The sequence below is a fragment of the Anopheles coustani genome, chromosome 3 (genome assembly GCF_943734705.1).
Source record: "Anopheles coustani chromosome 3, idAnoCousDA_361_x.2, whole genome shotgun sequence".
Taxonomy (NCBI): Eukaryota; Metazoa; Arthropoda; class Insecta; order Diptera; family Culicidae; genus Anopheles; species Anopheles coustani.
The window spans coordinates 81,021,707-81,039,987 of NC_071288.1; the positions used below are offsets into that span (position 1 = coordinate 81,021,707).

The window sequence follows — 18,281 nt, forward strand, 5'->3', positions numbered from 1 at the left end:
AACGATTTGGACTTCCAGCCCAAAACCGAACAAACCCACCAAGCCATTTAATGAATCGCGCGGATCGCAAATGTGCCGTAACGGGAAGTGCCACACCGGGGACTTGGGTGTAATAAATTTGCAGATTTTTCACGAGGATTGTGCCGGACTCCCCTTTGCTTGCTGGGTGGCTGGGGAGGACTCAAACAAAGAGTACGCCGCACGGTGCAACTTGACCGAGAAGACGGTTGAAATAAATTAGAAACGGGCCGACCCCCGCGGAAATGGGCTCTCCATTCGAGCCTCTGTCGGTGGCTGGCCTCCGCCGGGTCATCCGCGCCGACAAGAGTGGCTTTGCGTAATTTTATAATTTTTTAATCCCAAAGTAAATAGATGCGCACCCGAAAAAAGATGGGATTTTTATTCATCCGGCATGTTCGGTGGAAAGGTCCCTGGTATTTTGTATTCGTTAAAACTGCCTTTCACGTAAAAGGATAAATGAAAAGAAATAAAAGACGTTTCGAGTTTAGTTCACAGTTTTCTAGAATCCTGACAAAAATACTTTTAGACTAACCTTATAATTTTTTTTAAAACTACCTGCTCAGAAAAAAGATACACCTCTGCTACACATTTAAATTAATTATTTTTCATTCAACATTTGCTTCTAGAATATGCAAACACTGCGTGGTTAGGTGACTTTTTTATTGTTCAACGAATGCCAAAAATTATAACTTTCAACAATTTGACTAAACTTGTTTAACAAAAGCATCAACACTTTTTAAGAATGTTTATGTTTTGTAAGCTAAGTTAAACAATCAAAACCAAGGAGAAAATACCAATAAAAAATTCAAAAATTCAATTCGATATACTATTATTTTAGACAATTTTTTTTTTGTAAAACTTTATCAAACACTAATTACTGTACGGGATAGCTGATTAACTTTAATGGTTATGACATTTTTTAAAAGGATTTTTATTGGAGTCACTTTCCGGCATCCCACGAGGGCTTTGTTTTTTTCCGTTTTTCATCATTGCAGCACACTTTTCGGTTAATGACTTTTCTTACATCGTTTGCTGAAAACCTTTTCCCAAACTTTCATGAAACTCCTTTTCGTCGGTAATGCTTACGGGGCTCAGACTGGACACTTTTTATCCATTCCCGCAGCCCTCTTCCAAGCGAGGAATCAGCCTAGTTCAGCCGCGGTGGAAAACTGGTCACGAAATTACCGACGCGGACGCCGGGGCGCGAGTTAAAACGATAATGGAACCGAAATGGCGTCGAGGTGCCAGCTGCGACACCTTGGAGGAGTTGTCTTTTTTTTTTGTAAGAGCTGATTTTTGTAATTTCCCTATCGCACCGGTCATATGATGCCACTTTTAATGTTCCATCCGCGTTTATGGCCGTCCTTTTAAGAGAAAGTGTCGCGAAAAGTGCAACATTAAAAGCATTGTAAACATTTGTTAGTGTGCTGCAAGTTTGCAAAATATATCATGAATATTGTCTTCAAAAAAAGAAGCGCATGACAGTAGAAAATTTCAAACAGAAGTTGCAGTCACCGGAATTAAATTATATCAAGATAAACAAATATTTTCAAACATAATGAGGAAATTTATATTCATTCTCAAATTATACGACAGGGATTTTCCTATACACATAAGAAGAATATTATTTCAATTCTGTATTTGTTAGTCAAAGCGACTAAGATTTTTTTCAGGATTCCCTGCCATAGTTTCAAAATTATCGAATTTTTAAAATGTATACTATAACACCACGAACTTTATCGAATTGATCCTAGAAAATTTAGATTGTTGATAACGATTTATAGTTAGAATATCAAATGAAATGGTTATCGCAGAGACATTAAAAACGTGAGTTGAGATAAACCTTTTATAAGAAAAAATCACAATAATAGCATAATCGCTCCTTTCAATTTTAAGTATGATTTCTAGAAGCTGTGCATAGTTTTCACAGCTTTCGATCGTTGCTATGGAAGTGTTGTTGTTCCAAAGAGCCGCTAGTTGTTGCTATGTTGCTCCCTACACATGCCCTTTTATTTGATATCACTCTATAATGGTTTTTAATGCAATTATTGGCAATTAGGAAGCCTAATTTATGAGTTAAAAATGGCTATATGACGAAAAAACAGATTGAAAAAACTGTACATAAAGTAATAGCAATGTACAAAAGTACGCGTAATGATAATTTCATGGGGGGGGGGCTTAAATGTAGCCGTTGGTTTCGAAATGTTTCGATTCATGATAATTGGATACTTTCGAAAAACTCATTAAGAGATTGAATATAAAAATGAAATATAGTAAATTTTCATTGATAAACTTAAGAAACTGTAGGAAAGTCCTCGCCACAGATTCGATTTATTCGATAAAAAACACAGTCTTCCGTTGTCCGGTATTCAAGAGTTCAAAGAAGAAGCATTAGGAAGTCCCTGAAAGTGGTTGCTCCTAGCATCGGAGGCGATATGGACAGGTAGGTTGGCTAAGATGTTCCGGGATTCATCTCGTTTCGATCGTCCATCGCAAAACGCAGCACGCGGTGGTGAGTGGATAATTTGCATTTAAGATTTTTGATTTGTTTATTTCATTATTATCTCGAGAGGACGCACTCGTCCCACCTCGCGTGTGTGTGTTTATTCATGGCATCCATCCTCTAAATAGGGCACATTTCAGTTTCGCGATGGTAGGTGGTTGTATTTTCCTTTTTCCTGCGTCCAGCATTTATTTGAACTACACGGAAGGTGGAAAAGATAAGCTAAGCAAATTAGCGAGCGTTTTAAAAGCAAAAAACGGTAGAAGAAAGTCTGAAGCAAGATCGTTTAACGGTGGGCTGACCAGGTTTCGCAATTCGATTTCCCTGGAACTCCTGCAACCGGAGGGACTGTTGGCCGTTGCCGATGGTCTAACTCACTCGTTCTACTCTCCCTTTTTGTTCCACGGCAACTTTTGCTCCTATCTACAGAATGCTACGGAGGATTTCACTGATTGGGCGGACCATGAACCACGTGCCGTATAGCTTGTTTTACCTTCCAAAGTTCAGCGAAAAGTTTCACTCACGAATGAGTATAAATATTGTGATGTATTCCTTAAATAATACCGACTGTTCAAGGAGAAAAGGAAACATAAAAAAGGAAGCAGCCCCTGGCAGCAGAAAGAAGGCATTTTAATTTTTGATTGCAACAATCGAAACAACAACATTAAGAACTTGTCGTGCGGAAAACCGCGCTGGCCAGGAGAAAGCGATCTGTGGTATGGAAAATCAGTTGAAATCTAATTATTCAAATCATCCTTTTCGATCATCGAAACGGAGAGGGAAGCACAAACAAGAGCATTTGGTGTGCAATCTTCAAATCTGAAAAGTTTCAACTTCCGGTAAGACCAATGATAAGAAAATAGAGATAATACATAAAAATGTATAAATCAAAAGTTACAGGAAATGCGCGTTAATTGTATTGCAGATTTTCTATATTTTATGTTTTATCTCCAAGTTACACGGTTTCGATTAGAACAAATTTGAGTTGAGGAGGAAAATTCGCTCAATTTGTTTAATTTACTTCTAATGGTTCCCAGGAACCCGGGCCGAACCCCGTCGCCACAATTCCCTGCAAACATCCCACCCTTTGCATTTCAATCACCACGCTCGAAGAACTCGTAAACAATGCTCTTCGCGCTTCGAAACACTTCAATGTAAATTCAACTCCTGAAGATGATTTTTCAAACTCAAACTCGGAGCTCTTCCCACTAGGCAATTGTGATTGAAAGAAATTTGTAAGAAAAGGTCTCGCGATTTAGTATTCTTGCCGGGTGTTATTAGTTCCTCGGCATTAGGCCTCCGTCACTCATTATTGTGTGGCGAAAAGTTTAAAGCTTGTTTTCGCCGTTTTCCCGACAGCGGTACTCTTCAAACCGTCACTGACAGACGACCACACGGTGATGGCGTTGATCGGGCGCACAATTGACCGGTCCAGGACCTGTTCCGCCCGGATGCACTCGTCAAAAACTTCGCTAGCAAACACGCGAGAGCATCGGAGCCACAATTTGCGTGGACGGTGGATAAACTCGTGCTGCCTCAAACACAGACAAACACACACACAAACACACGCACACTTTTCCTGCTCGCGGGAAAATGTGCGCCTCGGGCAACCCAGCAGATCTTCGCTGAAGAACCGGTGTAAATAAATTTGTTGTTTACCGAAATCAATTCAAACAGAAATTCTTCTTCAGTGTAAAACTTTTCCACCCAGAAGCTCTTTTAATTTTCTTCCCTCCTCCCACCAGTCACCCAGCAACTGTTAACTGCCCCCTTTGCCCCTTTTTGGGAATGAGGAGAACAAAAAATTAAACAATCTCATCCCATGGTCACCGAACCCCGGGCCCAAGGACCCTTGGGCGGCCAAGGACGCAAAAGGCGATGGCGAAAGGTAAAACGGCATCCAGCATCAGTCAGCGCCACTGGCAACGGTTGGGAAGGAAAACTTTTCCATTTTCCCGCCCGCCATTTTACTTTGCCTTCTTCCACAAACAGCGTAGGCGCTCTACGTTGTCTCGCTCACTTTCGTTTGCACAACAAGATTTGAGTAGCCGCCTGCTTTGCTATTTCTTCTTCGGGTGTTTCCGTTTCCAACAGCCTCCCTGGATTTGTTTTCCTTATCCTAGCTGCCCATTTCCTTTTCTTTTTCGCCCTCGCACTCTCTTTCCCTAGATTCCGTTCCATGTTCCTAGGTGCAAGGCATTTCGCGAATTGCAAACCATCACCGGCGAAGAAACTTCCAGCCCCATCATCAATCTACAGAAGGGGGGGCCTCGTGCGAAAAGCACCGGCCGTCCGGCAATCCCCGGCCATCTTTGGCCACTCGTAAAGATCACTTTACTCATTCATTCATCCACTTTATCGCTCGCCTCAGTTCATAAATCAAATATTTTGATAAGAACTCATTAATTTCTGCTTGCGCAAACTTTCCAGTTTGTTCCTTCAATTGCCAACTCTCTATCGCTTGGCTTTTTTTTCTTTCTGCTGCTTCTAGGTAGTTTTTCTTTGCTTGCCGCTTTCAAGTTTATTTACCAGGCCCTTGCCGGGCCTCATCGGAAGCTCTCAGAAATCAAACGACGAAGCAAGCGGTTTCGGTATGTCCGAAGCCGTCCAATAGCTTCATAATAGATGTCGCAGCGCTTTTGGAAGGTTTCAAGGATACGCTAATTGTTTCCAGTACTTGATTACCTTCGTCGTCCGATGATTTCCAGCCAATTGCAAAAAACAGTCAGAGGGTAATTAAATTCAGTATACATTCACTTACAACTTTACATTTTCTGTAAACAACATCACCAAATCCTCATAGTTTAGCGTAGTTCACATCAAAGTTCTTTCATTGTATCTGTAAAACTACAACAACACCGTTCGGTTCTCGTTTAATCATACATTTTATTTTCTTTTCATTATCCGATCTTAAAAATACATTTTCTGCCCTCTAATCTCCGTAGGATTTGTTCGACTTGGTTTCCAGTTCTTTTATCACTTGTTATCCACCCAAGAGGGAGGTAATCGGTAGTCGGGAAGTTAAAAAAGAGTATGTAACAAACGTGTGTTACGCAAGCAAATAAATGTAGAAACAATACTATGGTTGTTAACAGTGAATATGATTGGTAGAAAAAGAAAATAGAAACACAGTATTGACAACCATCGAACGATAAAACCGTTCATATCGGTACTAACTAGCTAACAATGTGAAAAATTTTCAATCGAAAATCAAAATAGAATACAGTGAGTGTAGAAAATTTTAACTAAACTAAACCAAAAGATGCATGTCGTGCGATGTGACTGATCGCTGATCAATTCGCGTTGGTTGGAAGTTGGACGGTCCGTGTTTTTAAAGTCGGGATACACGTGGGCAGCCCAAAAAAGGCTCCTTTAGTAACATACTAAGCCGCACCGCTTAAAGGTTGTTCGTATCAAACAAACAATCACACCACAATCGAACAAACACACGCACCTGTACAGACATACATACGTTACAGATGTATCATTGTGCCGTGATGCTGCCTTGTTTGAATGCAATGTTCCGCCCGAAGTAAAATGATAATTAAAATGTGTATAATGTCTAAAAGAAACGTATAGTACGAGTTTTTGAAAATAATTCTTACACAAACAAAAAGACACAATCGAGTAAGCTTAATGTTACGAGAACACACACACACAAACAAGATCTCTTCGCGATCGAGGTCAGTGCAGGTTCTCCAGATGTAGCTCAACGGATTTCTTCTGCGTGCGCAAAACCCAGTACCGGGTAAGTAATCCATTCGAAGGCAGATGAAATCTAGTGACGCTTTGTACTGTTTATTCTTCACATTCTCTCCTCTTCCTTCCCTGTCGCTCGCCAGGAAGAACATGGAACATGCCGGGATTAGTACGGAAACCACGTATGATCCGGAACCACACACTTCGGTACCGACGGCGTATCGTTGATCTGTTTGCATGAACTGCTTCGATTTATAGGAATTTATTATCACTCGTAGATGATAAACTTCTACCGTCGCACTCTTAACCCAATTCAACTATAACTTCTAAAAAAAAACCCTTTAAAATGTATCACCCATCGATCGCTCAAACAAGAAGCACTGTTTCATTAACTTTTGATCGATGTGTTTCCCTTGCTGTCCCTTGATTGACCTCAAATGTATTTCACATTCATCCTTTTTGCGCTACGTCGGTTTGGTCGCACCTTTTCGCCATACTCTGACACACCTTCACTTCTGGGTTGGTTCTTCGAGAAGGATGAACCCGTCGACGACGGTAGAAACGAACGAAAAAAACGATTCGAGACAACGAGTTAACTTACCCAAACCAGTGCATGTTCCCTGAGACACGGCACATGACGAAGATGATGATGATGTTCATGAACATTACACGTTGGTGATGATGTTTATGACGCTATGGTGACGCGCAGTTGCTTCACCGGTTCCAGCTCTTTTCCGCTTCCTCGTGTAGCGCGTCCCTGGCGCTCTTTACATCCATGGATCCAGCAACTCCGTCTCACCGTGTTGCTGCAGTGGCAACAAACTGTCTTCTTTCTTCTTAGAGATACGAAACAGATTCGTAAACAGTGGCATTTGTTGTAGGAAGCACATTGTCAGCATTAAGGATTGTAGGAAAGGATAGGAAATGGGGCGGAAGAGTTCAGTGAGTGTCCGCGGGAAACGAGGTGCATTCGTGGGTAGGAGCAAAAATTAAAACAAGAGATAAAGGAGCGCTAAAGAACGCACAGAACTGAGAGTTAACACATGAATGGCACTAACTTTACACTCTGAAATGATCGTCCTTTTCGTTCCGGCCGGATCGATCCATTTCACCCGAGGTTGGGCCAAAAGGGACGACTTATAATCGCTCACTGCTGATTAAAGTGTTCGAATTTACACTCACGATCGACGCACTGGCCCCCGAGCTCGTACGGGCAAAGGACACCGGTGGGAATGTGTTGCACGCTGGAACGTTGGTGGAAGAGAAGAAAGAGAAAAGGAAGAACGGCGCATCGCAAAGGCAATACGGTGCAAAAGGGGGAAGTGGGATAGATGGTACATGGGGAAAGAAGATATAAATAGTAAAATCAATAAACAGTTGGTGGATTAATAGAAACAAAAATTAAAAGAACAATAAGGATCGATAAACGGCTCCATGGAAAAGAAAACAAACAGGATAAGGAAAGAAGCGAAGGATATCATTGCGAATAGCGTAACCGTAACCTTGAACATAAATGTATTTAAGAATTTAGGTCATTTGGGGTCATGCGGACCGGTTGAGCATTAACGGGTCTTTCGTTTATAAAAAGATAACTTTGGATTTATAAAATTCTTAAGTACATTTTGGGGGTCCGCGACAGCCGGGCGGTAGCGCCGGTTAGAAAATTGGCCCATGAGCGCCGGGGCTCACCACCTCGACGGCGTGAGTTCGAATCCCAACCGAGACCAGACCCTCCCCTGTACGAGAGGACTGACTATTCACGTACACATAGGGTAAAAAGTCTCGTAAACCCTTAACGGGCAGGCATGACCGACAAGGTCGTTACGCCAAGAAGAAGAAGAAGAAGCTCATTTTATAACTTACATTATCAAATATTATATTCGCAGAGCATTGTTAGCCATTCTTTTGAATTGTTTGCAACCTTTTTGTGGTGCGCCAAAGTAAAATTTAAATACTTTCAACTAGATACATATGTATACATCAATTGACGAGAATAAAAAAAAAAAAACAAATGAATAAAAATTAACATTTGTTCAAATGCTCTCCTTTGTTCGGCAGTGACCCTTCACGAAAAAGATCCGACATCGTTTTTTTCCTTGCGTTCAATCGATAGCACAATTTTCAACAGAAAGAAATCGTGGAATAAATCTCCGGAGTGCGCGGCAATAAAATGCCATCTCCTAAGTTCCGGTAAAAGCTCCAACCTTTGTCCATGATTTATCCTCAAATGACCTAATCCTTGAACGCAACTTATTAAATGATAGTTTATAAAAACTTACCCTTGCTTCAGTGATAGCAGCGGCGACGTGTACTTTACAAAGGCTATTGGCTCATGTGTGTGGTCCATAGGTTGTGTGGCCTCTGTCTGTTCCACCACTTCTTCAAGCACAGCTTCTTCTGTTGCCTGTTTCAACGATTGAGCGTCATTGTTTGTGTCTTCGTCAACAACAATCGCTACTATTTGTTCTTGATCAGCCACATGATTTGGTTCAACGCTTTCCTGTGCAGAGGATTTATCATTCACACTATCCTCCGCAGATTGTACATCGCATGCCATAGAGGGTACGATTGGTTCGATTTGTTCTTCGCTATTATCCGGGTGTGGTTCACTTTCTGGAGCAGGCTCCTCTTGGATTTCTCCCAACTTGTCAGTCTCAAAAACCCCGTTTGATGTGTCATTTTCTACAATCTCTCCTTCCTCCGGATCTTCGCGTTCCAGAGATACTCCAACGACCGTTCCTTCGGATTCTTGGAGCTGCGGAAGTGCGGGTTCTTCTTCTTCTTCCGCATCATCGTGAGCACCCTCCTCTGGGTGGTCCTGAGCCTGGTCCTGAGAGTCATCCTTGTCCGGCACAGCGTTGGAAGACTCGATCGCTTTTCGTCGGTGTTTGGCCAACAGTTGCTCCTTGAACTCTTCCAGCGTTGGCTTCCGGATGGCTCTCAGTTGTCTTGTTTCCGTCGCCAGTATCCTAAGTTGTTCCTGCAGCACAGGCCCATTCGGTGACGCGGGCAGTCTGTAAGGTGCAAGTGAATCGAAGTTTCAAAACTCTACCCGCTCTCTTTCTTCCATCACATCGCAACCCCAGCCTGGAAGGGCAACAGGGAACGGGATGACCCCGTTGCCACCCTTGGGCCGGATGCTCGTCCGATCCGGGCGCCGATCGAGTGAATACAAAACCGAGTAAAAGAAATATCTAATTATATGGAGAGAAACCCCCATTCAGAGAAACCAAACTACACGTGGCGCACTTACTGATACTCCTCGCCAACGATCCGCTGACCGATTTCGAAGCACATGCGTTCCAATTCGGCTGCCCGCTTCCGGCTGGCCAGTACCTTCCGGTGGGATTCCTGCAAGCTGGCAAAAGAGTCCACTGACCGTTGTCGCTGCTGCTCGTGCGCTCGCTCGAGTATCGCCAGCTTTTCCTTCAGCAGCTCGATCCGGCTGTCGATCTGGAAAAGCTCGCGGCGCTCGTGCTGCGCCTCGTAGATGGTTGCGTTATGTTGCTCGAGCTCTTGCAGCAAAGTTCCACTATTGTTTTTGGTGGTGAGACCGCATTAGCGCGTGGGTTAAAATATCAAATAACGATAAATGCAAATCATTCGGCAACGCTTATCGCGATGCCTCCGGTGGATGCGACACCAATTACCTGTGTTTTTCCAGCTGCTTCTCGGCCGTTTGAAGCAACCGATTTCGGGACGCCTCGGAGAGGTTCGGCAGGCTGGCACGTATTGTCTGCAGCTTCCGTTCGATCGGATCCTGACTGACTGGATTGGCGACGGCAGCCTGCGCTTCACTCTGCAAATGCTTTCGTCTACCCGGACTCTTAGCCATTTGCTTGTTCGTTCTGCCTTCCTCACTAAAAGAGGCCCGTCGTTTCGAGGGTGAGGTAGCGGCTTCACTGTTTGTTGTTGTCGCTCGTTCCTGAGGACCCCGGCCTTGCTGGCGGGCAAGCTTGTGTTGTTCAAGCTGCGCCATACGAGCCATCAGGCGAGCGTACTCCATCTGGGCGGATTTTGGAAGATGTTTTACAGCCTACCATAGAATGGGGGTTAAAAAAATTTTATTCAATTTGTAGCAATGAAGCAAGGCCTACTCGAACATGAATCTCACCGAAGATGTAACCGTCGCGTTGGCAACGACTTGAGCTCGATTCGCCAATCCCTTCGCCTGCTGTTGCTTCGGAGTGCTTACATCACCTTTCTCCGTCGAACTACTTTCAGGATGGTCACCGTCTTTGGCATTCTCTGCGCTATTAAACGCAGTGTTGCTCGCTTTGCTTCGTACACTTTTTAAAAACCTATCAAGTTGCTCCTCGAACCGAACCGCCGTAGGCACACCTGCGGGGCTTTCGCCCGATGCCGACGCAGCCGTTTCGACTTCACCGTTCGGCGTCGGTGAACCAAAGTCAACATCCGAATCGGAATCGGAATGCCCCACCTGGATGACGAGTTTTGCTACCGGCTTCGAGGCGAACGAATCCACAATGGTCGGGGATTCGTTCCGCGCTAGTAGCGGAGGTGACGGTGATATGGTTTGGTTGAGGTTGATCAATTTGTTCGGATTATTTACAAGCTTTTGCGTGCGAACCGTTGACACCTTCAACGGCTCGGGACGCGTGGCGGATGGCAACGTGGCGATGGCTAGCGCTTTATTGGCGGATGGGAAGACTGACGGGACTGTTTCGGAGTCCATGCCGCCGGTGGATTTGATTGTTTGAGATTTTTTTCGTCTCTTCCGGGCCGAAGTGGTTCGATTGACGAGGGTGATTAAATTTGAGTTGACCGTTTGCGATGCCACTTGCGCGGACGTTCGAGGTAATGTGGAACATTCAACGATCACGGACTCTTGTTCTTCCATTCGTTCCGATACTTCCTCACGAGGCGATGATAAACTACACAGTTCTTCTGGCATTTGTTCGAAAGTCTCTCCAACCGGTTCGTCTAGCAACGTTGACTCATCCTTCTGAGGCTGAACCATCCCAACAGTAACTTCTTCCGTCGTCGTTTCTTCCATTGGAACCTGTTCTTCTACCGTCGGTTTTTGGCTCTGCTTTTGACGCATTTTCGTCAGCAGGAAATGTCTCAACGCTTCCGCTTCCGCTTCCTCCATCGAATCCGGTGTCATCGGAGGGCTTTGTGCCGGCGGTTTCTCTCTGCGTGTGAACAACTCCGAGTCACAGGAATCGGCACCCATGAGTAGCATGCTGTGCGGTCTAATGTCACTCCGTAAGCTTTCGGGAAAGGGTTCACTGCTTTGTTCACTGCTTGCCAGCTCCATGTCAATCGGATGCTGCGAATCTTCGTTCCCTTGCTCCGCCGAGTCCCGGACTGTCGGACTATCGACCGAGCTTATCTCCATGTCTTTTCCTCCCTCCTCCCCATCCTCATCCTCCGTATCGTCCAGGGCAATAAGCTCACAGGGGGCCTCGATGATCTCGACGTCATTATCATCGTCGACAATCTCCACCGAAGCTTTCCCGACACTGTACAAATCGTTATCCAACTCATCGTACACGGGAGGCCCGTCACGGACTGGGCTAAGAACAAGGTCATCGCTGGGCGAGTACGGTCTTTCGGCGTCCTGCTCCTTCCGCCTTAGTCGTGTTTCGTGTTTTTTCAGGTACGCCGATTTGAGGGCAATCAAACGAAGCTTTTGCTCCTCCGTAACATTGTTTTCCGGCCCGAAGGGCATATGTTCCGATGGCAACTCATCTTCCGGCGTCGTGTCCAACGACGGTGGCGGAGGTGGCGATGGAATCTCGGGCAGATCGGGAATCAATTCATTCAAACCGGCTGCCTTCACGATCGGTTTGGTACGGAGCGCCAGCAGGCGAAGTTGTAGCTCCTCCTCCTCCCTCCCGTCCTCATCGGGCTCGCTTTCGGACGATGAATCAATGACCATCTGCACCACTTTTTCGCGCTTTTCGGCAGGAACGGATACCTTTTTCTTGCTCTTCTCTCTAGACCTGGGTGTCATAAGTAATAGCTTGCGTTTAAGTGGATTTTTACTAGCATGGGCAGTGTCACCCTTGCGCACATTTTCGGTCGCACAGGCAATCTTAAGGTATTCTCGATCGACCGTCGCCTCTGGCTCGGAATCCGACGACACCATATGACGTTCTGGCGACGGGGAACTCGATACGTGCTTGCGCTTTTTGTGCTTCTTGTGTGAGCAACGTTTGGCCTTTTCTTTTGTCTTTTCAAGATGACGCTTATGGGCAGCTATTCGCTCGTGCTTGGATGCCTCGCGTCGATTGTCCTGCTTCTTAGCAGCAGTGATTTTTGCCGATTTGTGGCCGGTATTACTGTAACGTTGCTGTTGGCGCGGTTCATAGTAATGAAAATAATTCTCCTTCCCGTACATACCATCCCGGCTATTCAAATAATCTACAAGTAGAGAAAGTATTGCCCATTGACCATTCACCAAAGGAATGCTACTACTACGGACTGCTGCTTTACTGTGCTTACCGTACGCACTGCGGCTCGATATTTGGTGGATTAACCCAACCTCCTTGTCCATCGCTTCCAGCGCGGCCATTCGCTCGCGAATGTTCGACTCTTCTTCCGAGCTAATGTCCTCCAATTCCAGCTGCTGGATCGATTGACCAGTACCGACCTGGCCGTTTCCCGGCTCCACATCGTCTTCGTCGTCCTGTATCTCACCTTCTTCCTGCTCGTCCTCCTCTTGCTCCTCCTGTGGACCACCTTCATCACCACTGCTTACCAACACCAGACCCTCCGGAAGGTCGTCTGTTTTCACCTTCGCCATCTGCACCACAGCACCTCCGTCAGGATTCTCCATCGTGCGTATCAAAGGTGTGCAAAACGACGTCGAGAAACAGTGCGCATTCGACAAACTTAACAATATCTACACAGCAGCACCGCTTACCACGTTATTACGCACATCAAACTCTGTAAACTATCATAAATATTTCCTCTGATACTCCATTACATTATTTCGCGTAAGCAGTCGCTTTTTTCCTGGTAGGAATGGAACTAAATTCCTTGAGCTGTCATTTCTATTCGAGACGACAAGGTTTCTATCTGTCGCTTGCCAGGTGTTTAGATGCAAGCTATTTCGATGTTACATTTTGAATTTTAACGTTATATTTACCAAAAAAAAAATTGTAATTTTTTTCTGTAGTCGTACTGTCACGGGCACGGGTTTCTTTTGCAACACATCACTAACGACTTTGTTGGTCAGTCGACTGGATCAGGTCAGGATCCTCTCGTACAGGTATCGGTTGGGATTCGAACACACGCCGTCGAGGTGGTGAGCCTTGACGCTCATGGACCGATTTTCTAACCAGCGCTACCGCTCGGCCATCGCGGACCTCCACAAAAAATTCTCGCAAATCCATCTTTATAGACAAATTCTCGCAAATAGAAAAACAAATTTAATTCAATCGTTCCAATTCTTTGATTAGTAGTGAGTAGTGAGAAATTAAAGATGATTGGTTAGAAAAACACTGTAACATGAAAGAGCTTGTCTCTATACACCTTTCATGGGACAATCGGGCACAACTGTCACCTCGAGCGAATCGACTTTTTCCAAACAAAAACGACAGCATAGCTGTCAAACGAAGACAAAAGCGATGTATCAAACCCCGCCGCGGAAGGCGGAAAAGGTTGTAGGTAATTTTCTTCAACGCTAGCATGTCCCGAGCTTAAGGTCAAACTGTTGAGAGAAACCCGCTTCGGTGAAGGAAAACCCACGCCGAGGAGTAACAAAAATCATTCCAGCAAACGGCATGTAAAGATGGTCCAGTAAAAAAGGAACGCTGAGGTAAACGTGAATACTAACGGGCGCGAAACGAAAAAAAGGATATCGTGTCTAGGCCAAAAAAAATGAATGGATCAACGAACAAAAGCGAAGGAGCGGGTCGTGCAGACGATGAGCAGGTTCCGATGGTGACGGTCACGTTGATCAGTGACGATTCCGATGTGGAGATGACCGATATTTCCGTGCGGGGCCGCGCAATTTCTGAATCAGACGAAGGACGACGTACCAGCAGGCGCAAGAAAACGAAGGTTGAGTACGGTGACAATGGTGCGAAAACGGGTCCCCGTCCAGGGAGTGCTTGCGAAGGAGGGTCGGAACAAGTGACCGGCGACCGGGTCGAATCATCATCGCAGCCACCGACACCGCAAAAGGCGAAGAGGCGGGATGCGGAGGAAAAACCCTCGTCCACCGAGCCCGACCCGAACCCGTACAAGGAACATCTGACCGGGCTGGACGGGGCAGCGTTTCAATCGCGTTTGCCGGTGGAAAAAATGACCGCAGCGGAGGCTGTATGCTTTCCGGAAATCATTAAGCATGGCCTGCTTACGCAGCGTGTGTTTCTGAACGTGCGTAATCGCATCCTGCACATGTGGATCGAGGACCCGACGGTGCAGCTGACCGCGGAGAACGCCCTCAAACGGATGGAGCCCCCGTTCGACAGTGATCCGGCGCTGGTGGCCAAGGTGCACGCGTTCCTCGAGCGCCATGGGTTTATAAATTTTGGCATTTTCAAACGACTCAAACCACTGCCGGTGAAAAAGATCGCCAAGGTGATCGTAATCGGTGCGGGCATTTCGGGTCTTGCGGCTGCGCAACAGTTGCAGCACTTTGGCTTTGAAGTGACCGTATTGGAGGCACGCGATCGGGTTGGCGGGCGTATTGCTACCTTCCGCAAGAACGCGTACACGGCTGATCTTGGCGCGATGGTAGTTACCGGGATCTGGGGAAATCCGCTCACAACCATCAGCAAGCAGACGGGCATGGAGATGTGCCCGATCAAGAGCGCCTGCCCGCTGTACGGGGCCGGTGGGAAACCGGTGCCGAAACACAAGGACGACATGGTCGAGCGGGAGTTTAATCGCCTGCTGGAGGCCACCAGCTACCTTTCACATCAGCTCGATTTCAACTACGCCGGAAACCATCCCGTTTCGCTCGGCCAAGCGCTCGAGTGGATCATAAAACTGCAGGAAAAACACGTCAAAGAGAAACAGGTGCAACATCTCTCGGGGATCATTGCGCTGCAAAAGAAACTGATCGAAAACCAGACCCGCCTCGAGGAAACGCTCCAGCGGATACGGGAGCTAAAGGTTAAGACACAAGAGTTGATCGATTCGAAACCACCGAGGGGTGCGACCCCGAGTAGTGCGAAGGAAGGCGGTGGCCAGGATACGTCGGCAACCGATGCGACCAGCGCAAAGTATTTCGAGCACGAGTTTCAGCTGCGTGTCACCATCCGCGAGGAACAGCTAGCCTGGAAGGAGGTGGAGCGATTACGAGCGTCCCAGGCCGAGATCGAGGTGAAGGTGAAAGAGCTGGAAAACGAGCAAGTGTCCGAGGTGTACCTTTCGTCGAAGGACCGACAGATTCTCGACTGGCACTTTGCGAACCTGGAGTTTGCGAATGCGACCCCGCTGAACAATCTGTCGCTGAAACACTGGGACCAGGATGACGACTTTGAGTTTATCGGAAGCCACACGACGGTTAAAAATGGGTACTCTTGTGTGCCGATTGCGTTGACGGAAAATCTGGACGTGCGGGTCAACACGGCGGTCACCTGTATTCGCTATCGCCCCGGCGGGGTGGAAGTGACGGCCGATCTGAAGTCCAACAGCTCGTCAGCCTGCTACAAGGCCGATCTGGTCCTGTGTACGCTAACACTCGGCATACTGAAGGTGGCCATCGCGGACGATTCACGCCAGCTAAATACGGTCCGTTTCGATCCTCCGCTCCCCGAGTGGAAACAGTCCGCCATCCGAAGGCTCGGCTTCGGAAACCTGAACAAAGTGGTCCTCTGCTTCGAGCGTATCTTTTGGGATGCCAATACGAACCTCTTCGGGCACGTCGGCAGTACGACCGCCAGCCGGGGTGAACTTTTCCTCTTCTGGCATATCTCACAGTCGCCCATCTTGCTTGCCCTAGTCGCTGGCCAGTCGGCTGCCATCATGGAGAACGTCTCGGACGACGTGATCGTTGGGCGGTGCATCGCGGTACTGAAGGGAATCTTCGGGAATTCGGTCGTCCCACAGCCGAAAGAAACCGTCGTTACCCGATGGAGGGCGGACCCGTGGTCCCGTGGGTCCTACAGTTTCGTCTCGGTCGGCTCGTCCGGCAGCGACTACGATCTCTTGGCTGCCCCGGTCACCCCGAAGGTCTCACAGGAAGCAGGCGGCAGCAGCAAGCAGCAAACCCATGACAACAACAACGGTGGAACCGGCGTTTCAGATTACGACAACGAGGACGACGACAACGACGAAAGCAAACCGGTCGGCATTCCGCGGCTCTTCTTCGCCGGTGAGCACACGATCCGTAACTATCCGGCCACGGTGCACGGGGCGCTACTGAGCGGGTTGCGGGAAGCGGGACGAATCGCCGACTACTACCTTGGCTTCCCCAATACCTACCCGGCGGAACCGAAGGACGAGCCGAAAAAGTAGAGCAGAAGCGAATCTGTATGGAACGGGACGGCTTTATCCGTAGCCGGAAACACACGCACATAAAAACGACCCGGAATGGTGGAGAGGAAAGTTTCCGCGCCATTCCCCATTCACTCACCCACTCGCCTGTCATGCTTTGCCTCGTGGTGGTGCATTCCTGGCAGATGGATGCGCGATTTCGGTTGAAAATATCCTTTGTCAAGACTTTTTGAAAAACAAAAAATCCGTTGCACCTGAAGCAAACAAAACGGTAGAAAAAGATCGTATCGGTGTGCATAATTTGTGTGTAGTCCAATGTGTGCTAAGTTCGTGATCGTATGCAAGAGTGGGTGTTCTCCCAGCACCCAGTACTGTAATGTTTAATATGTTCTTTCCGTCTGCCATGTTCAAAACGTTTTTTGTAGATAAATAAATCATAACAAATCAACGATACACCTTTAACCCAAAACAAAATAAACTTCTGGTGTTAAATAACTTGGGTTATTTTTTTTAGAAAATTTGGTTGGAAAGAAAGGACACTTCACCCATGCCTACGTAAAACTGATAAAGGCTTTTTGTTTTAGATGTAGAACTTAATTACCTAATATCTAGAAAATACAACTGAACCCTTCTACACTCAAGTCTACAAAACTATACGAAATAAACTACTAGCATCCTAAGCGGTAATTTTGAACGCTACGCAATAATCGTTAATATCTGTAAGACGACTACTAATTTAGGGCGAAAAGTACCCTAATTTAATAGTTATCTTTAAGCAATACGATCGATTCTGTAAAAGGCTAGTTTTAAGCATATTTATTGTCTTTCTTTTGGCATTTTACACCGAGTTACTGGAGTGATGACCTAAAAAGCTCAAAAACGCCAAAATATAGTCAACAAATACACTAAAAAGAAACCATTAACGTATTCGAAAAAATTTACGAACTTTGTAAAAAGGCAGTCATGAAGATAACAAAAAAGTATTCGGGTGTATTCCAAAGTAATGTGGCGCGATGCGATGTTTGCTGTCATTATCTGAAAGGTTGAACTGAAACGAAGACGATTTTTGTGTAGTATTATTTTGTATTTTTTGTTCTTTATTGTTTAAATTGTCGTCCGTCTGCAAGTTCTGTTGTTTTTTGCCTCTTTTTCGTTTATTCTTCGAGTTGTTTCGCGGATTTCACAATTCTTCCACTCGTCGGTCGAGCGCATATGCGCCCACCAGTTCTTCTTCGTGGTTTAATCTCTACTAGTTCATTCATATATAATACATAACTCAAGCGTTTCATTTCTGAATCTTACTCTCCCCACTATCAACTGCCCCCCACTCCTACTGCGAATGAATGCTGGACCGTTTTGTTTGCATGTGTGCAAAAAAAAAACTAAGAGCGCCGTTCCGGATATACTTCATTTCTACTTGTCGGCCGATATCGCGTGTATGTATTATATAACTATGCATCTATTTTCTATTTAACTCTAGCCTTAGTATTATCTGTCGCTGGCCAATTCACAAAAGAAGTTTATCTTTTTTTTTCACACGAAACGTTTACTGGCGATCGATCGTTCGTATTGGACTGTCGTATCGGGTATTCAACAAGTTTTCCTTCTTGCTTAATTTATATTACTTTGTGTTTATGCT

At 46.0% G+C, this 18,281-nt stretch overlaps 2 protein-coding genes across 2 annotated transcripts; one reads left to right on the top strand and one right to left on the bottom strand.

Moving 5' to 3' along the window:
* Nucleotides 1–5,432: 5,432 nt before the first annotated feature.
* On the bottom strand, nucleotides 5,433–13,133 carry LOC131258533 (uncharacterized). The gene is made up of 6 exons (XM_058259868.1): nucleotides 12,695–13,133; nucleotides 10,338–12,613; nucleotides 9,874–10,259; nucleotides 9,477–9,755; nucleotides 8,503–9,237; nucleotides 5,433–7,467 (listed from the first exon to the last, which is right to left on the bottom strand). The coding sequence occupies exons 1-6, from the start codon at nucleotides 13,026–13,028 to the stop codon at nucleotides 7,371–7,373; spliced, it is 4,107 nt and encodes a 1,368-aa protein (XP_058115851.1). The 5' UTR covers nucleotides 13,029–13,133; the 3' UTR covers nucleotides 5,433–7,370.
* Nucleotides 13,134–13,833: 700 nt separating this feature from the next.
* LOC131260900 (possible lysine-specific histone demethylase 1) lies at nucleotides 13,834–16,952 on the top strand. The gene has a single exon (XM_058262748.1). The coding sequence runs from the start codon at nucleotides 14,075–14,077 to the stop codon at nucleotides 16,661–16,663; it is 2,589 nt and encodes an 862-aa protein (XP_058118731.1). The 5' UTR covers nucleotides 13,834–14,074; the 3' UTR covers nucleotides 16,664–16,952.
* The last annotated feature ends 1,329 nt before the right edge of the window (nucleotides 16,953–18,281 follow it).